This window comes from Lycium barbarum, chromosome 8 (genome assembly GCF_019175385.1).
Source record: "Lycium barbarum isolate Lr01 chromosome 8, ASM1917538v2, whole genome shotgun sequence".
Lineage (NCBI taxonomy): Eukaryota > Viridiplantae > Streptophyta > Magnoliopsida > Solanales > Solanaceae > Lycium > Lycium barbarum.
Window position 1 is genome coordinate 116,222,425 of NC_083344.1, and position 19,790 is coordinate 116,242,214.

The 19,790-nt window shown below is 33.9% G+C and overlaps 1 protein-coding gene across 1 annotated transcript; it reads left to right on the plus strand.

The window, feature by feature from the left end:
- The first annotated feature begins 6,542 nt into the window (after nucleotides 1-6,542).
- Nucleotides 6,543-9,407, plus strand: LOC132606836 (aldehyde oxidase GLOX). Its single transcript, XM_060320484.1, has 5 exons — nucleotides 6,543-7,112; nucleotides 7,274-7,396; nucleotides 7,611-8,110; nucleotides 8,447-8,594; nucleotides 8,704-9,407. The coding sequence occupies exons 1-5, from the start codon at nucleotides 6,776-6,778 to the stop codon at nucleotides 9,192-9,194; spliced, it is 1,599 nt and encodes a 532-aa protein (XP_060176467.1). The 5' UTR covers nucleotides 6,543-6,775; the 3' UTR covers nucleotides 9,195-9,407.
- The last annotated feature ends 10,383 nt before the right edge of the window (nucleotides 9,408-19,790 follow it).

Here is a 19,790-nt window from a genome sequence, read left to right on the forward strand (position 1 = left end):
TTTGTGCTGAGTGCACCATAAGATACAATTAATGTAGAATCAAAGTGTTACTGGTTTTCAGCAACTTTCGGCAGTTATTCATTTGACAATTCCTTATTGTAATAAGCCTAATTTGTTTCATTTCCATTTCTATTTATGTCTATATTGCTTGTGCTTATTGCCTGATTTTTCCTTCTTTTTTTTTTTTTGGTGGCCTGTCGCATGCTAAACTAATAATGAGGGACATAGTTTACTATGACTTGTTTTTGGTTTTGCTTAGCTGTGGTGTGTGTGTTCACTTATGGTGTCTTGTTGGTGCAAACAAACACTTGTTTTATCATTTTGCGTTGTGTTTGCAAGTTGTAATTATTGTGAGTCACTCCTTTTGTTTATTATTGGTACCGAATCTGGAACTTCTTTTTCTTGTTTATTTTTCTCTTTAATGCGTGTCCCATGGAAATTTCTCTTTCATATACAGAAGAAATATTTAATCTCTAGGTACGACAGATCAAGGCATCATATTCAAGGGTAAAATTAAGCTCGTTTAATGGAGGTGCAAAAGTTGGTAGTGGAACCTGTAGTATGAATGAAGTAGTTTACTATTCGAAGACAAATTATCGAGTATCAAAATGAAACTGCCACATAAAGCAAAATTGATATAAAGGATCCATATAGCCGACTCAACTAGTTTAATTTGAGACTTAGGTATGATTGTTGTTAGAGTATTACTATTAACCAAATATAGAACAACAACTGCTAAAGTTTTACATATCCCTGGTAGAGTTCGAATACAATCAACAAGCTAGAATTCCATTCTAGCTTTTCAAGAATCATTTATTATATTCTATTTAAAGATGAAAAACACATTTTCTGGAAATCCAATCTAATAAACTGCTAATTGGATCAATATATTATCTCTGTATAAACTCAATCTGTGGTCCTACTTTCAGGAAATGTGCAAAGTAGGGCAGCCATAGCCAGGGGCCAAGCCAGCATTCGAGTTATGCGTTCGACAGAACCTAATAACTCAGGCTCAAACTTATGTCAAAATTCGTTTAATATGTACAATTAATCTATTCAGAATTCAATAAGTAACAAAAAATGTGATCCAGACCCCATAAGCTAAAAATTCCAGTTCCGCCTCTAGCGATAGCTTTAACTAATTGCCAAGATGGGATGATCGATAAGCATTGGCTACAAATAGTACATGTGATATTAACAATAGATATGTCAAATATCAACCGTAGAGATCTTTTAAAGTTCAAAGAAAGTAGAAATTGAGCAATCAAAGTCATGAAGGCCGAAGTTAGAAATGGTTAAAAGGGAAATGAATCAATTTTTTTCACATGGCAGCCCATACTGTTAAAAGCAGTAAGATTCTTTCTCATCTTTACTCCATCGAATGGAGTCCATTCCTTTTACCTCATATCCTTTTTTTTTTTTTGGCCAAACATAGTACAACATAACCACATGCTATATTCCATGGTCTCTTCTATAGTTCTGACAATTGCATAAAGTAAAATTGCCGACACTTCTACCATCTATTTCTCCCCCTCTATGTGAACATATTGAGAAATTTTAACACGGGTATGCCATGGTATGTGAGAGAATATTTAATTCAAATAATAATATGGGACCCTTTACTTTATCTCATCAGTCATCAATCTTCTCTATTTCTTCCTCTTTTGTTTTCTCTCTCCTCTTTCCTTTTTTTTTTTTTTTTTTTTTTTCGTTAATTTTAAAATTAATACTATTATACGCAGATCGAATTATTTTAAGATATTCTATGATTTTATTATTTATTTTTTCAACTTTTTCTTTTGTTATATATTCAATTCAAAATTTCTATATTCTGCACTCGAGAAATTCAAAATTTTATGTGTCATCAAAGTATATCCCGAATTTAGAGGTGTGCAAAAATTGATTTAATCGATAAATTGAACCAACAAAGTTTTAAACACAACTGGTTTGACCTTCCACATCTTTCACAGTTAATAAAAACTTAAAAATCAAAAAACGAATTGGTAGTCCCATAAAAAATATGCTGCACAATGAACAAAAAATTTTGTCTTATAAAATTATTCAAAATGTTATTTTTTTTACCGATATCGAGTTATTGGGTTAATGAATTTTAAAAGATATTATAAATTTTTTTTATGGGACTACAATTTTATCAAACAGCTATACTGATTTTCAATATAATAGCAAATGCAATTGTCTAATTTCTAAGTAATTAACGTCTAACTAGGGGTGGGCACGGTATGGTATATACCGAATACCATACCGATACCGAAGTTTTTAATACCGCGATTTTAGTATTATGGTATTTGGTATGAATTTAAATTTTCTTTGGTATTCGGTATGGTATTTGGTATTTATAAAATGGATACCGAAATACAGTATACCATACCGAAGTTTATACTACATATATACAATCCATATATATTATATTTACTACTGCTAAATATATAGACTAGTTTTCGTATAAAAAATTACATCACATTTCATTTAATGCCAATTTGTATCTAATAGAAAATTGTACCATCAAAGCTAACTTTTTATCCAATATTTTCATGCTTTTAGTCTTTCACATATGATGAGGCCTAGAAGCAACCTTTAATTTGTCTCAGCTATTTTTCCAATACATTAAGACTTGAAATGGTGGAAATGGCCTATTCTCTCTACTGCTGAATGAAATTTTTGGTGTAAAATTGTTTAGGACCGAAGATTATGCTTAATTTTGGCTAATGTTATTTAGACTTTAAAACTTTGACTACTCTATCGTGATTCAAATGTCCGTTGTGCAATTGATTAACGAAGAAAATTGCTTGTACTTTCTTTTAAATACGTCTATTTGTGTATGGTGTTAGTTTAATATAATTGAGAAATCTCGAAGTCATAATCCTTTATTACATGAGTATTGTCACGGGCCGACTCCTCCTAAGCGGCAGCGGCACACAAATAGCCCGTGCGGCGCCCGTAGTCCCACCTGACTACAAGCCAGCCTTTCCTTATCCCAGGTTTTCTTGGCACGACCCCATGCCTATGATGAAGCTTTGCCTCAGAGGCTTAGCGTTCCTTGTGCCGCCCGTTTGATGTCAAGGCTTCAGCCTTGTCTTGCTATCATACCCTTGTGGCGCATTTCATATGCTGGGTCTCGTCTATGCGTACCCCTTGGGTTGGCTACGGACATGCATGTCCCTCGCCTGGCACTGAGCGTCGCTCCTGCGCGCACAGTCCTATCCTCAAGCTTGACACTTGCCTTGTGTCGTGCCCGAGTAGGGCAACTTCCAATCCTTGGCCTTTGTCAGGTGCGGTCCTCTTTCATATGCCTATGGTTGTCCCATGGCATTGGCAAACATATCCCTCACAACTTACATCCATCCCTCGTGGTGCAGCGTCACCCCACGACTGCACGTCTAGGCCAACGGACCCTTGCTTGCAAGGCTGAACCCAAACCAAGCTCACAAGTCAATACACGAGGCTCTTGAGTGGTGCCTCGAGTACTCAATCGGCACGGAGGTCTTTAACATGCATAAAGATAGCCCGCGGGGCATAATCAGTTCCTACGTCAAGCCTCCGGCACATGTTGTGCGCCCAACGCGGCCCGCAAGCACGACGCCGTCCATAGAGTCCCCTAACTCGTATGGATACCTAGGACACTCCTATGAGATGCCTAGGCAGGCCCTTGAGGTCCTCCCTCAAGGTTGCTCACTTAGTGCGACTGGCCGACAGCACGCACGGGGGAGGCTGGCTGAGCTGTAGACACCTCTGCCCCCCTTATATATGCTTTAAAAAGAAAAACCCAAGTTCTAGCACTGGACATCATTTTGCCAGAGAATCACAATGGGCCTTTCTCACTCTTCCGAACTCCAAATGAGGCGCCGTCTGTTCCTAACTCTTTCTCTTGACTTCCTTCACTCCTCCATGAAGTTTCGTCTCATCCCCATACTCGTGGAACGAGATATAGCCTTCGGGAGCTTAATCACTGACACTGCTCCTTGGCTAAGTCAAGCCCTTAGGTGAACGATCTTCAAATGACGCCAAACTTGGTAAGCACATTCCATAACATCCTAGGAAGGGTCCTCTCACCCGAAATCCCAAGATTCCATCCATAGCTCGGAAACGCACGGGACTGACACTCAGGCTCGCGCGTGGCCTCGTCCGCCGACGGCCCATGGGCTCATCCCAGATCCTTGCTAAACTTCCTTGACACTCTTATAATATGCCATAGAGCATCTCTAGATGCTTATTGACTCTCGCCCGTCGGAGCCCCTTTTCCATGCACGTCGCCCGCGCACGGCTGACACTGCCTGCGCGGCCGACCCTGCCTGCGCGCACGGCTGACACTGCCTGCGCGGCCGACCCTGCCTGCGCGCACGGCCGACACTGCCTGCGCGCGGCTGACACTCATCTGCGCCCGTCTCCTGCACGACTGACACTCGCTTGGCCCTCCTGGGCGCGCAGGGGTTATGGGCGCCAAGGCACAACGAAGGCAGCCCGTAACAGTATATACGTAAGTCGAAGTCAAATAAACTATGGTTACCGAATTACCGTACCGTGAAATACCGAAATCGAACTTAAAAATACCGAACCGTACCGAATTAATTTGGTATAGTAATGGTATCGTATTTTTAAAAACCGAATACCGAAGTTACCGAACCGAAGTTTCAAATACCGTACCATGCCCACCCCTACGTCTAACCGAACGTTCACATTAAATTTTTTGTTTATTGTGCAATATATTTTTTATGGGGCTACCAATTAGTTTTCAATCTCTAAGTTTTTATTAACTGTGAAAGATGTGGAAGGTCAAACCAGTTGCGTTTAAAACTTTGCCAGTTCAGTTTATCGGTTAAACCGATTTTGCGCATCTCTAGATTCGAGCTCTACTTTGATGACACTTAGAATTTTGAATTTCTCAAGTGCAGAGTATAGGAATTTTGAATTGAATATCCACGAAAAGAAAAAAGTTGAAAAACTAAACAATGAAGTTGAAGAATATCTTAAAAGAATTTTGATCTGCATATAATAAAATTGGTTTTAAAATTAACGAAAAACAAAAAATGAGAAAAAAGAGGAAAGAGGAGAGAGAAAACAACAGAGGAAGAAATGGAGAGGATTGATGACTGACGAGATAAAGTGGTGGGTCCCTTATTATTATTTGAATTAAATACTCTCTCACACACCATGTCAAATCTATGCCTCACTCATGGTAAAAATTTTCGAACATATTGGACATTAAAGCAAAACACCGAAAAATGATTTACTTTTCTTTTTTGCTTTCATTATATTATCCACGATCTAATTGGCAGGCTGGTCGGCCTGGACGTGTAGGGATAATCAGTGGCGTACACAGGATTTTTCGTCAGCGATATCACATTTTAAAATGAGAAACAATAAATAAAACAATATAACATCTTATTACATAAAGAATAAAATATAAATAAAACACAATTCACATACATTACTAAAACTTTCTAAAAAAAAAATACTATAACTTTTCTCAATGATTTTTCTTTCTTTGAAATGTATTTAATTAACCTCATTAGAAATAATACTAAATAATATTTTTTATATATGGCAACAAATAATCACTAAACAACTCATTATCATTTGATTTCGTAAATTGTTCTTAATCAATTTTCATTGGCGAGAAAGAAGGTGGAAAAAAAAAAAAGAACCGCGCAACAACTAACTAGGGAAGCAGCGGGATCTTTCTTACTAATAAATAGTTTATGTCACAATAATATGTAAATATGACTTTGGAGCAACTTGTTCCATTTTGTTAAGGCCTTATGACCAAGAGGTTATGGGTTTGAATCGGAACATCTATCATTTTGTAGAAGAGGAGCAAAACTCTTATAAAATGAAATGATGTTGCGCAGATTCAAACCCGCAACCTATCCAGGGAATTGAAGCGCCCAACCAACTGAGCTACAAGGTCATTTGTACCATGGTATGTCACGTTACGAAATATATACTGTGTTTGCTTCTGCCATTTAGTATTATATACATATTTAGTAAAATTTTCCGACGAAGCAGTGTTACGTGACACCCCTCGGCACAAGGTAGATCCGCCCCCGGAGATAATGATGGGATGGGTAACTTGGCCTCCTTTTATCAGATGCAATAGTCACAAAAAAGGGGTTACAGAGAAGACAAGGAAGCACCAAAATATAGTATCTCCCTCTATCCAAATTTATGTTGGCATTTTTTTGATTTCGAGAGTTAAAGTGAGTTTTATTTACCACAATTTTTACACATGTCTTTTAAATAATTTAATCTACTCCATCCATCCCAATTTATGTAAAAGTGTAATTATTTAGGGAATCAAACTGTTTTTTCCTTGACTATAACTCCTTAAAAATATTTTATATCATTAGCTATATTGACTTATACTTTCGTGTAGTTTTTAAATATGTAAATATTATTCTAAAATATTGGAAAAATTTATAATTAAAATAATGTGTTTTGATCCTCATACTCGTGACACTTCAAATAACTTGGGAAAGGGGGAATAGCAATTGTTATTACATAGTTTGAAAGTTAAGGGGGAGTGTGTAATTTTGACATATGCTCTGTCTTTAGTGACTTTATAGATCACAGAGTCACTCATCAGTCTTCTCTCTTCAACAGCATATGCTATCATTTTGTCCATTACCTATTTTTTACTTCTGAAACTAATCCACCTCCTCCTTTTCTCCTTGTCCTTTTCTCATGCACTAGTCTATATTTTAGACTTCAACACCAAACACTCTTCTATAAGCTCCCATTTCCTCAACTCACTAAACCTATGACGACATCGAACCTTCTATTCCTTTTCTTCTTCCTCATTCCCACACGTGCCGACCTCCCTGGCACGTGGGAACTCCTCGTCCCCGACGCCGGAATTTCCTCCATGCACACAGCTGTCACACACTTCAACACCGTAGTCCTCCTTGACCGCACCGACATCGGTCCTTCCAGGAAAAAACTACCTCCCCACCATTGCCGTGTGGACCCTAATGACCCCATTTTGAAAAAAGACTGTTATGCCCACTCTGTTCTTCTTGATTTGCAAACAAACACAATTCGTCCCCTCATGATCCTCACTGACACGTGGTGTTCCTCTGGCCAGTTTCTCCCTGATGGTACTGATAGGGTTTGCCCTGAATTTTTAATTTTATTTTCTAGTTTTACACTTTCTTTTATAGTATTAGTTTTTAGGCCAATTTGTACTTCACTTTGCTGTCTAATTTATCGATTCGATCGTTAGCTTTCGCATGATGCCTTATTATTTTGATCCTCACAGGTACACTTCTTCAAACCGGCGGCGACCTTGACGGGTTCCGTAAATTTCGAAAATTCACTCCTTGTGAATCTTCTAGCTCCATCTGTGATTGGGAAGAACTTCAAGAAATTCAACTTTCACAAGGTAGTGTTCGAATTTTGCTTTACTAAAATTAACACTAATTAGTATTTCAAATGAAAAGGTGTCTACTAATGATGGATTGTATCCTTTACCACACCTGTTCTATTTAATTGCAACTTCGGCCTTCAATTCTATGTTGGTTATTCATATTATTAAATCTTTATCTTTGTGTTCTTCTTCGTATATTTTATGTTCTTGATATATAATTTTCCAACAGGTAGATGGTATTCCACTAATCAAATACTACCAAACGGTGAAATCATAATTGTCGGTGGCCGCGCAGCTAATAGTGTTGAGTTTTTTCCACCAAGAAAAGAAGGAGCATTTGAATTCCCTTTCTTAACTCAAGCTGCAGATAAACAATATGATAATCTTTACCCTTATGTTCATTTACTACCCAATGGACATCTATTCATTTTTGCCAACAATAAAGCTGTTATGTATGATTTTACAGCAAATAAAGTAGTGAAAGATTATCCAACACTTGATGGTGGTCCAAGAAATTACCCATCAGCAGGATCATCAGCTATGCTTGCGCTTACAGAGGATTATTCTAGAGCGATCATTGTAATATGTGGTGGAGCTCAATTTGGTGCGTATTTAGAAAGGAGTATAGATACACCTGCACATGGGAGCTGTGGTAGAATTGAAGCAACTGGTGAGAACCCAGTTTGGGAAATGGAAGATATGCCTTTTGCGAGAATCATGGGTGATATGGTAATTTTATGATTTGTCCTGAATTAACTAGTACTATTTTATTTGGATTATATTATAGCTGTCTTTTTCTTCAAAAGATTTTACCATATCTATCTTTTTTTTTTTTTTTTTTAATAACATTCCAATATAATCATTAAAGAATCTTATTTAAGGAAAGATTATTCTCACAATAAATTTTATGTTTTTTATATTTATTTTCCTAATATATAGGTCAGTTGACTGAACTATATTAAATATAATACTTCTTTAATTTTAGAATAGTTTCACTGCTGTATCGCCGCCAAAATCAGCAGACATTAACTTTCGCGTGACGTCTTGTTATTTCGATCTCAACAGGTAATGTTTCCAACCGGAGAAATTCTCATCATTAATGGAGCTCAAGCAGGAACACAAGGCTTTGAAATGGCATCAAATCCATGTTTAAACCCTGTTTTATACAGACCAAATGAACCATTAGGACTTCGTTTCATGACTTTGAATCCTGGTAATGTTAGGAAAACCTTTATATTAGCTTTCGTATTCTGATTTATCATCATCAGAGGTTTGCAATTATTAGCTTTTGCATGACATCCTGATTATTTTGATCCCAACAGGTACAGTACCAAGAATGTATCATTCAACAGCCAATTTATTACCAGACGGTCGAATCTTGATCGCAGGAAGTAACCCACACTTTTTTTACAAGTTTGCAACAGAATTTCCAACCGAATTACGTATCGAAGCGTTTTCTCCGGAGTATTTATCACCCGACAGAGCAAATCTTAGACCAGTAATAATCGAATCACCGGAAAAGATCAAGTACGGTGATGATTTCGGGGTGTTGGTGACAGTTGAGCTGCCAGTGGTTGGGATTGTGGAGGTGAATTTAGCAAGTGCTCCATTTTCTACACATTCATTTTCACAAGGACAAAGGCTTGTGAAGTTGAGTGTAACAAGTGCCATTCCTAATGATGTCGCCGGAAAATATAGGATCGGATGTACAGCTCCGCCTGACGGGAAGGTGGCGCCACCAGGGTATTACATGGTATTTGCAGTAAACCAAGGGGTGCCCAGTGTGGCACGGTGGATCCAGATTGTGGTTTGAAAACTCTTTTTTTTTTTTTCTATTTAATTTTTATGATTTGATATTTTCTTCTTCTTTTTTTCTTTAGTTTTATTTAGTTTTGGATATAAATGTTATAGGTTTCCTCAAATATTTTGGATTCTGTAAAGTCTGAATGAGACTGCAGAGTATTATTTTATCCTTTTCAAATAAAGCTGGAAAGATAATGAAAGTACAAATACTTTTATAGGATTATGTTATTTTTTCCTTATCTTTTTTTTTTTTTCATAACGTTTTCTACTAGTATCTTGTTTTTCTAAGTTATTCATCTATTAAAAGCTTGATTGTATTAAAATATTCCAACCCCGGATTTGGACAAAACCAGAAATTAGCTCTATTTGTTATGAAATAAAAGTAAGAAAACAACATTGAGACAAGTGATAAGAGTGTTACTAAGAGAGATAATGAAAATCATTTTATGTTTCTTTCAAGTGTATATAAAACATGACGTATAATGCCATTATAATATGCATAGATTAGTTAACACGATAAAATGTCATGAAATTCATCTAAAATTGTGGTGGAATAGAAAATACTCATCTATTTTTTTTTTGGGTAGAAATTTTAATTTCGAGCCTTAAAAATATAGTGATCTCTAATCCTTTAAATTGGAATTTTCCTACGCAACAAGATATACTGAATATATGCTATTAGAAATAAAATATGCTATGAACAATATGGAGAAGATTAGTGAATATAATGAGTTATATAGAAAATAGTAGTTGGAGTTATAATTATACAAAGAGGTGATGGGAATGTAAGTGGACAACGACACTAATTCTACTTAATCTTATATTTGATTAGGTTGTAATCCACTTGCTACAACGGCTAGTTACAGCTATACTTCTTCAGTGGGTCTTGAAGAATTAATACACCATAAAAACCACTTATGAAATTACCTATTACTTTGCCTACAGGCCGCAGTAGTACTTGAGGATAATAGACATCATTGGTTAGCCTAAACATGCCTTCAATTTTCAATTAGATTAAAAAGAACCAAACAATGGCGCAAAGAATGAGATGACATGTAATTATTAAAATATTTACAATGTACATTCAAGATAATTCCATTTGCTAAGAGCCAAAACCAACCAAATAGTATACATGCATATTATAAACATTAGCCAATACAATTTGGAGGTTAGGATGGAATAATAATGAAACACTTTTTGGCCTTTTTCATTATTATCGTGCCCCATATGCAAATTAAAACCTTTGCATATGTCCTATCTTTCGTAGAAAGCATCTTTTGATGCTAACTTCTTTAATTTTAAGATAAAAATTCAATTGGAAAGAGCATCTTTTCGTGCAATGTATTCTCAAACTACAACTTCACTTTATAGTACACAACTTGACTCAAACCAATAATTACTTTTGTTATACACCAATCTTCATCTCTTTTTTCTCTTATCCAAAAAATTAATATCGAGATATTTTGATCGCTGTGTATTTGGTTTTGTAAATGGGCACTTGCAACATATGAAACAATAATATACGAATGAGTGTTAAATTGGTCGGGTCAAAACAGACGTGGAGGAATTAAGATTTAAAGATGGTTTCAATCTTTATTTTTTACCGATGAACGTATTTCACTTTTACATTATGTGTTCAGTATTTAGTACTAGCATTAACTTTTACTTAGACAAATCTCTATACTTAAAAAAGAGTAGGTTCAATTGGACCCATTGAGCTCAAATTGCGTTAACGAGCTTTGTCATGAAAACTTTATAAAAATGTCTAATAATTATTGTAATTTCAACAAGGGACAAATACGTATATATACATCTTAAGGAGAAATATTTACGAAACGTGACGATAGTTTTATATTTACAAAACATAACATTACAAACCCTATACAAAACATGCTTTAAAAAAATTACTATTTTTTTATTTTAAAAAAAAAAAAAAAATCTTAAAACTATTTTCACGCTAAAAAATTTATGTATGAAATGTGTATATCTCGCTCAATGCTTAAAAAGTTCGTTTAAAATTTAGTGTATGAAAAATGTATGAAATGTGTATATCTCGTTCAAGGCTTAAAAAATCCGCACAAAATTGTGTGTATGAAAACAATATGAAATTTGTATCTGGCTCAAGTCTTAAAATTTCGCTCACATTTTCGTGTATAAAGTTCATGTTAGATTTCTGTAAAATTAATACAACTACAACAACATTGTTTTAAGGGGAAATTTACTTGTCATAGCTATCTAAGACTTATTTATGAATAATAACTACCTTATTTTTATTTAATTTTCATAGCTTTATTTTTCCAAAATTACATTCCATAATTGGTCCAGTAACTTTCAAAATACATATACCTCTCTATATTCTCCCTCACTAACACATTTAAGATTTGTCATCTTCTCCAAACCCTAAAAAAAAAAATCTCACCTCTCCTCTCCTTCCCCTCACTGCCGCCTCTCTCCCTCTTTTTCTCTATCTCCGGCCTCTCCTCTCCTTCCCCTCACTTACCCCTCCCTCCCTCCTCCCTCTCCACCACCACCGCCGCTATCAGCACCACCACCACCACCACCACTACTACCATCTCCATCTCCAACTCCAAACTCGAGAAGCTTAAGGTTCTAGTTCTTTAGATTTGAACTCCATATGCTTCATGTTGTTGCTTTCGAAGAAGATAAAGTTAAACATGGTCATAAAGTTGTGTTTATCGCAACAAAACAAGGTGAGGATCATCGAATTACATGGAAAAACAGATTCCTTTTATGGAGATTTTGAGTAACAAGGTCGAAGAAAATCCAGGTCCTTTTAGTTGATGATATGACACCATTTCAACTGGAATTGAGCATATTTTGGAGATTTCCCTTACTGTTATTTTTCATTTTTCTTAAAAGGAACTGGACCCAATGTTGGGGAAACAGATCTGGCCATTTGTTCTGTTCTACGACGAATGTTTGGCTCGCCTGTCCACCCTCTGCTGACTGTATTCTCCATTTTTTAGTGTAAATAGAATGTATTTTTTGTATTTTCACCAGAGATCCGACCAGATTTGACTGTATTCTCTATTTTTAGTATACTTAGAGTGTATTTTTTGTATTCACTTGTATTTCTGTATTTCGAAGAAGAAATTGTGTATTTGAATAATCAAATATAGTGAATGTTCCAAATATAGAGCCTTTTTTTTGCTAGTAAATGTTCCAACTATAGAGCCTATTTTTACTCCACATTATTTTCACGATTTTTGTATTTCGCTGTATTTCAAAATTTTGAAATACAGCCGCTGGGACATTAAAGGTAGCTACGGTTTGTAATCACCAAACTTGTAGCTATATATTGTTAGGAGCTAATAAAAGGTAGCTATTTATGTAAGTTTCACATACAACTTTGATACAACATTCAAGACTTAAAATAATCGCTACGTATGAAATGTAAATATCTCGATCAAGGCTTAAAATTACACTCAAAATTTTATGCATGAAAATGGTATGAAATGTGTATATCTCGCTCAAGACTTAGAATTTCATTCATATTTTTCATATATAAAGTCATATTAGGTTTCTGGAAAATTAATATAACTACAACAACATTGTAACAACTTTCATACAATATTCAAGACTTAAAGTTTTCGCTCATAATTTTGTGTATGAAAATTATTCGTTCACACATACACATTTCATACATTTTTTATAAAGCTTTCATACACAAAAATTTGAGGTAGTTTTTTAAGCCTTTAAGCCAAAAAAAAATAAAAAAAAAAATATATGAAATTCGTCATGTTTCGTAATATATCGTTATATTTTATAAATAAGAAAAACTATTTATATATTTTGTAATAAATAATCTTAAGTAGGTATCCTATGTAATTTTCCCTTTCAATAATGAATAATGTTTCTCTCCTATATGATTAACGAGTATCATATCTAAATGCAAAAAAGTTAATAGGTCGATATTTAAGGGAAAGTCCTTGCTTACAGCAAATATGATAAAAATAATCACATTTCCGTTGGGTCTTAAAAAAATTGTTGCATAGATTTTCATAAAGTTAATAGGGCAATTCGCAGGAATGCCCTTATTTTGGGGTGGTCTTTAATTTTTGCCCCTCAAATTGGTGATCTTTAATTTTTGTCCTTCGCCTAATATCATGAGGTTTGGGGTACGAATCCCGGCTCAATCAAAAAAAAAAATCGCAAGGCAAAATTTTGTAGCAAACTTAGGCCTATTCGGGTCAAAGTTAGGCCTGCAGGTAGAATTTTGCCTGCTTCAGATAGAGTTTTGGACAAAATTCTGCCTTGCAATTTTTATTTTTTTTAATTGAACTGGGGTTCAAACTTAGAACCTCGGGGTATTAGGCGAAAAACAAAAATTAAAGACCACCAATTTGAGGGACAAAAATTAAAGACAACCCCAAAAAAAGGGCAATCCGCGCAAAAAAATGAAGTTAATAGGGCAATTTGTAATGACTTTATTTAGCGTGGACTCTAAGTGAAAAATAGTTGGGAATTTTATTTAATTAAAGGCAGTGATTCAAAGATCGCTTTGTGATCACTTTAAGAAAATCCTATGATGATGCCTTCTGTTGGAAAATGGAATCATTTACTGCTATTAAAGAACTAATTAAGCCCAAGTTGGTACATTTTAAAAGAAACAGATGCTTAAGACATATTAATTAAATCCGAGTTAATCGGTACTAACCTATCATTTTTTCCAAGTGAAAACAAAATCATTTTTCCATATAAGTGTATTTTCTAACAACTTAAAATTTTAAATCAGATAATCATGCAATTCCATATGTATCAGAACATCAGAGATACTAAATTCAAGTCTCATCGCCACTTTTTTGTTAAAAAGAATATATGAGGGACAATATTTTCAAATGTAATTAAGGAAAATGAAAAATTGTCATCTCCTAAAATTTGAACTTTAGGAGAGTTGGTATAGATTTTTCTTAGCCATCGAAGATTTTGGACATTCTCAATAGATTTTGATTGGTGGCCGTTTGGCCATGAATATCTTTTACTTTTTTTTTGGAGTTGAATTTCAAAAATCATGTCTGATCATAAAATTTCGTCAAATTCTGGATGTGGAATTGAAAAAACATCAAAAATTTATTTTACATTTTTCACTCAAAATCACTCACAAAATTTTGAAAACAACTCCAATTTGTACTCATGACCAATCACAACTTCACTTTTCAAATATCATTTTTCACTTTGACAAAAAAAAAAAAAAAAACTTTTTTCAAACACTCACAATTTTCATGATCAACGGACCCTTAACAATGTAATAGTACTAACTATTATCTATCATCAAATTATACTTTTCTCCCTTGATTTTGGCAACCATTAGAACTTTATGACCTAAATAACCCACATCTTCTTGGGCTGCCACTCTAGTAAAATTCTTGGTCCATTTCCTATTCGACCACCCCAGTTGGAGGACAAATACAACCTCACATGATGGGCTGTTAAGCAAATATGGTCCACAGGCCCAAACGCAGTAAAATACACTCCAACTTGAGCTTAGAAATTGAGCTAAGAATCTATTATCAGTTGTCGACAGGGACGAATCTAATCATGAATTTGAGTTAGGCACACTACTGAAAAAACGTGAATTTCTCATAGACATTTCTGTCGAAATACTGTTGGAAATATTAAAAATCTGTTGAAAACGTTTTCGACGAAGCTCATTTTCAACGGAATCTGTCAAAAAAAAATATATATATATATATATTGTAGTAGTGGCAATATCCTAAGAAGGAAAGAATGAGTATAGATTTAACTATGTATACATTTTAAAATAGCTACTCTCTCAACTCAAAACCCATAGCATCTAAAAACTGAATTTGCCAGTGGTACAATTATCATTTAAGTAGGACAAAAGATGAGAACGACGCAACATGTTTTCATCTTTAAGGTTGTGTCACAGTCTTGACTGGGGTAGTATGTTGGACTATGAACTTGATTAAATGTTTTTGTTTTCATGAGTGTTGTCTGCAAATTAATGGTCAAAAGGGTCACTAGAGGAAATTCAAACCCAGTAGCACATGCTGGTTAATTGCTGGCTATCAGCATCAGGCATTGCCTTCTGCTGACATTTTTGACCCATTGCCTAGTCTTGTTGTGGGGGCACTATTAAAATCTCTTAAGGGACATGAAAATTGTGAGTATTTGAAAAAAGTAGTTTTTATTTTCAAAGTGAAAAATGATATTTGAAAATTGGGGTTGTGTTTGGCCATAAATATAAATTAGAGTTGTTTTTTTCAATTTTGTGAGTGATTTGGAGAGAAAAAAGTGAAAACAACTTTTTGATGTTTTTTAAATTCCGAAACATTTTGAAATTCAACTTGAAGTTGAATTTCGAAATTTTATGGCCAAACATGATTTTTGGAATTCAACTCCGGAAAAAAGTAAAAAAATTCAAGGCCAAATGGCCACTTAGTTTTGTCTCCCGGGAGAGGTGGAAATTACAATGGAAAGAAAAAAACTATACATCTCCTGATTCCCATAATTTCTTAATTGCGAAGTTGGAGAATCTGAAATACCATGGAATTAAGCACTAACTTTATTGCCAAACTTCGAGCCCCACACTTTTCTAATCCAAAAAAAAAAAAAAATTTGGAACCAAATTAACCCATTAAAAAAAAAAAATCAAACTAGGCTTCACGCACAGAATCTGTGCGTGAAAGGACCAAACTGTAACTTTTTAAGCGTGAAAGGAGTATTTTTTTCCCCCTTTTTTTAAGCTATCAAAAATCACGTTTTTTTTAATACTTTGAGCAAAGATTAGTTATGTTTAAAAACCCCGAAATATCAATATTTTATATAGAACTTAATATATTTTTTTGTGTACAATAACGTCGGCTCATTACATCAAGTATACCTAAACATTTGGATCGTCGTTTTAGGGGTTGTAGAGTGCCCCGAAGTAAGTTTTGTTTGCTTGAAAACTTGTCATCTTTAGATCTAAGTGTCATATTTTATAGGATTTTGATTTAAGTGTTTTGAAATAAAAATATTATATTAAAAAATAATTCATCCAATACGAGAGGTTCAACCAAGGTATAATATATCTCATTCAATGCTCCCACCAAGGTTTGATCCCATGTTGTTGGCATAAAAAAGAAGTGAGTAAAAAAGAGAAGCTAAACCACCAAGCCAAATTGGTAATGTTACAAAGTAAACACTTTTTATTTTTTATATTGTTCACTAATGCTATCTAACTCGTTTTCATAAATTGAATTTCGAACCTCGAAATTGACATTCAAAACATCATTACCACGGGATTAGCATCTCGATTTTTTATCATTAGATTTTTACTAGAGAAGAATGAAATTTTTGCACGAATTTGGGGGAAAATTCAAATTGAATGGGATAACGGGCGTTTTTTGGAAAATCGGCTCGGCCAAACGCGGTTTGTCCACGTAGATCTCGAAAAATACCCTGAATAAAAAAAAAATCGCGTAAATCGGACATTTGAGCGCAAAGTTATGACCATTTAAAGTTTCAACAATTTACAACTAGTTTTCCACCTATGCTCCGGTCTTTATTTTTTATTTACGTGAGTGAAGAGGCATATATATACTTGATGTAATGAGCCGATATTATTTTACGCTAAAATAAAATATTAAGTTCTATATAAAATATTTATATTTTCGGTGTTTTGAAACGTGACTAATCTTCGGTCAAAGTATGAAAAAAACTTAAAGATAACAAGTTTCCAAACTTACTTCGAGGCACTTTACAACCCCTAAAACAACAATCCAATCATATATGTATACTTGATGTAATGAGCCGACATTATTTTACGCTAAAAAAATATGAAGTTCTATATAAAATATTTATATTTTCGGTGTTTTGAAACGTGACTAATCTTCGGTCAAAGTACTGAAAAAAGCTCAATTTTGAGTTTGATTTCCAAAGATGACAAGTTTCCAAGCAAACAAAACTTACTTCGGGGCACTCTACAACCCCTAAAACGACGATCCAAACGTTTAGGTATACTTGATGTAATGAGCCGAAGTTATTGTACGCAAAAAAATATATTAAGTTCTATATAAAATATTGATATTTTGGGGTTTTGAAACATAACTAATCTTTGCCCAAAATATGAAAAAAAAAAGTGATTTTTGATAGCTTAAAAAAAAAGAAAAAAAAAATACCCCTTTCACGCACACGCACATAATCTGTGCGTGAAGCATAGTTTGATTTTTTTTTTTTAATGGGTTAGTCTGGTTCCAATTTTTTTTTTTTTTTTTGTTAGAAAAGTGCGGGGCTCCCAAACTTCAGATTCAGAAAATAGTTTGGACGATTGTGCCATTGTGACATCTTATCCAGAATTCCAAACGACCAGACATTCGATTTCATTTCACTATTTTGTCATTTACCATTTGAACTAGAGCTAGTAATATAAAATTAAAATTCCAAATTATAAGTATTTTATCAACTAATTTTTAAATTATTACTGACAATCTTTTAGGTGTTAGTATAAGAAAAACTGATTAGTATCTTAATATGACAGAATGTCTCATATTTTCTAATTGCAGCCTAATGAGCTCGAGCTTGTGAATGATAATATACTGGAGTCAAGTTTGAGCTCAAATAACCTTGAAGCTGAGAGAATCTTAATCATTCAGCCCAGAAGTTTACGTTATTGTATATGTGGTTCAAGACTTCTATATAAATCTTTGCTATCACTCTCTCGCATGTGTAATCTTTTTTTTTTTTTTTTTTTTTTTTTTTCACACATGTGGACCTTGAATGTTTACTACGAGGGTGCAAATGGTGTACCGAAGATTAGCTCAAATCACGTAAATTCAAATTCATTAAAGGGACTCTTTTTTCAAAAAAAAAAAGGTTCAAGTTTTATTCAAAATTAAGTAATTTTGTCATTCATTCGACTTTTGGCCTAACAATATCTCTTGCCCGTAGGGAAAAAGTCTCGTTTTTGCTCTTGGCCCTTAACAAGCTCGAATTTGAGGTAACTTTAACTCATAATCAAAAGTTAAGGATAAATTTGGACCTTTAATATTTTTCTCAAAATATTTGGACATGTGGCGTTCACTCACTCCGTCCATTAATGACAAAAGCAAAATAGGAGACGATTTGCTAACGTCATCTGTATGAATGAACAAAAATATATCCGAAGATAAAATTGAACATTATATTCCAAATTAAATACGATGTTTTCTCTAAGTAAAAAATAATGTTTAATCATTATTTTAGTCATTTTCTTTCACTGCTACTAATATAATACGTGACATAAGTCCAAAATAAATATGTTAAACTCTATGCCCTATCATAAGATATTGTCATTTAAATTGAAATGAAGAGAGTTTTATTTTCGAGAAGTGTTTTTTGAGTTTCCATTATCGAACAAATTTCTCAGACGCGCTGTAACGTACAACAATATTGCCGTTAAATTAGATTGGGTTTGGATCGTATAAAGCGCAATTAGAGAACTTATTGCCATTATTGCAGTGTATATAGGTGTAGAAGAGGATGATCAACCTAATTGGTTTTATCATTTCTTTTATTAAATTATTTTTGGTATTATTTTAATTAGATTATGAATTTCAACTAGTTTACCATTGTTAACAAAAGATCTGAGTTTCGAGAAAAAAAATTAAATTTTAAAAATGAATATAAATGCCGCATTGATACTTTTTCAAGCCTACGTTCTAGCTGTTATACGCTATAAATTGAGTGAAGTTTCTCTCTATGCCACTTGGCACGACAAGGAACTTTAGATTAAAAAAAATATATATATAGCTTAGGAAGGTAAAAATAACATCTCATATAATATTACATTTGAAAAATATAATTTAGAAGAATTTTAAGTATGAACTTTCTCTTTTAAACAGATCAACAAAATAATTTCACAGAAATTAAATTGGATGAGTAATACTCTCTCTGTCCCAGTTTATGTGATACACTTTTCTTTTTAGTATATAAAAAAAGAATGACATATTTCTATATTTATAAATAATTTAACTTCAAACTTCCCCTTTTATCCTTATAAGTTTTGAAAAGGCCAAAAGCATAGATCTTTCCCCAAAAACAGGTTCGAGCCAGAATTTGGAATTTGAAGATTTGTTTTCAAAATATGTCAAAATTTTATGGCCAAACAAAAATTTGAAAATAAATCTTCAAAATATACTCCCAAAATCTATGGCCAAACGGGAGCTTACAGTCACGCAAATATTTATGAATTATATTAGAATACAAGTTTCAAAAGTGTTTCTTTCTTTATTAAACTTCTAATCAAAGTATATCACATAAATTGAGATGGAGGGAATAGATACAGTACATATTATGTATACAAAGAAAACAAAAATAGTGATAACTAGGCTGGAGCTATATATGGAGTCCGGAACCTAAATGACCCCAAAAAAAGACCAAATGAACCAAAATACCCCAAGAAAAGAAGTTGTTACGAAAGTACCTTTAACGCAGTAAATTACTGCGTTATTGGATTTAACCGCAACTGCACAGTTAACTCCTATAACGCCGCAATTTCCTGTGTTATCCAACAACGCATGAAATTCTTGCGTTATAGAAGTTAAATAACCGACCATCGACTTTCTTCCCCACCACTGGTCCCCCACCCCTATTTTTTAAAGAA

What these genes read in the sequence shown, in the direction of transcription:
- LOC132606836 (XM_060320484.1), top strand. Translation starts at nt 6,776, where the DNA reads ATGACGACATCGAACCTTCTATTCCTTTTCTTCTTCCTCATTCCCACA. An exon ending in TGGCCAGTTTCTCCCTGATG is followed by an intron (nt 7,113 to 7,273) that starts GTACTGATAGGG and finishes TGATCCTCACAG; the next exon opens with GTACACTTCTTCAAACCGGC. An exon ending in AGAAATTCAACTTTCACAAG is followed by an intron (nt 7,397 to 7,610) that starts GTAGTGTTCGAA and finishes ATTTTCCAACAG; the next exon opens with GTAGATGGTATTCCACTAAT.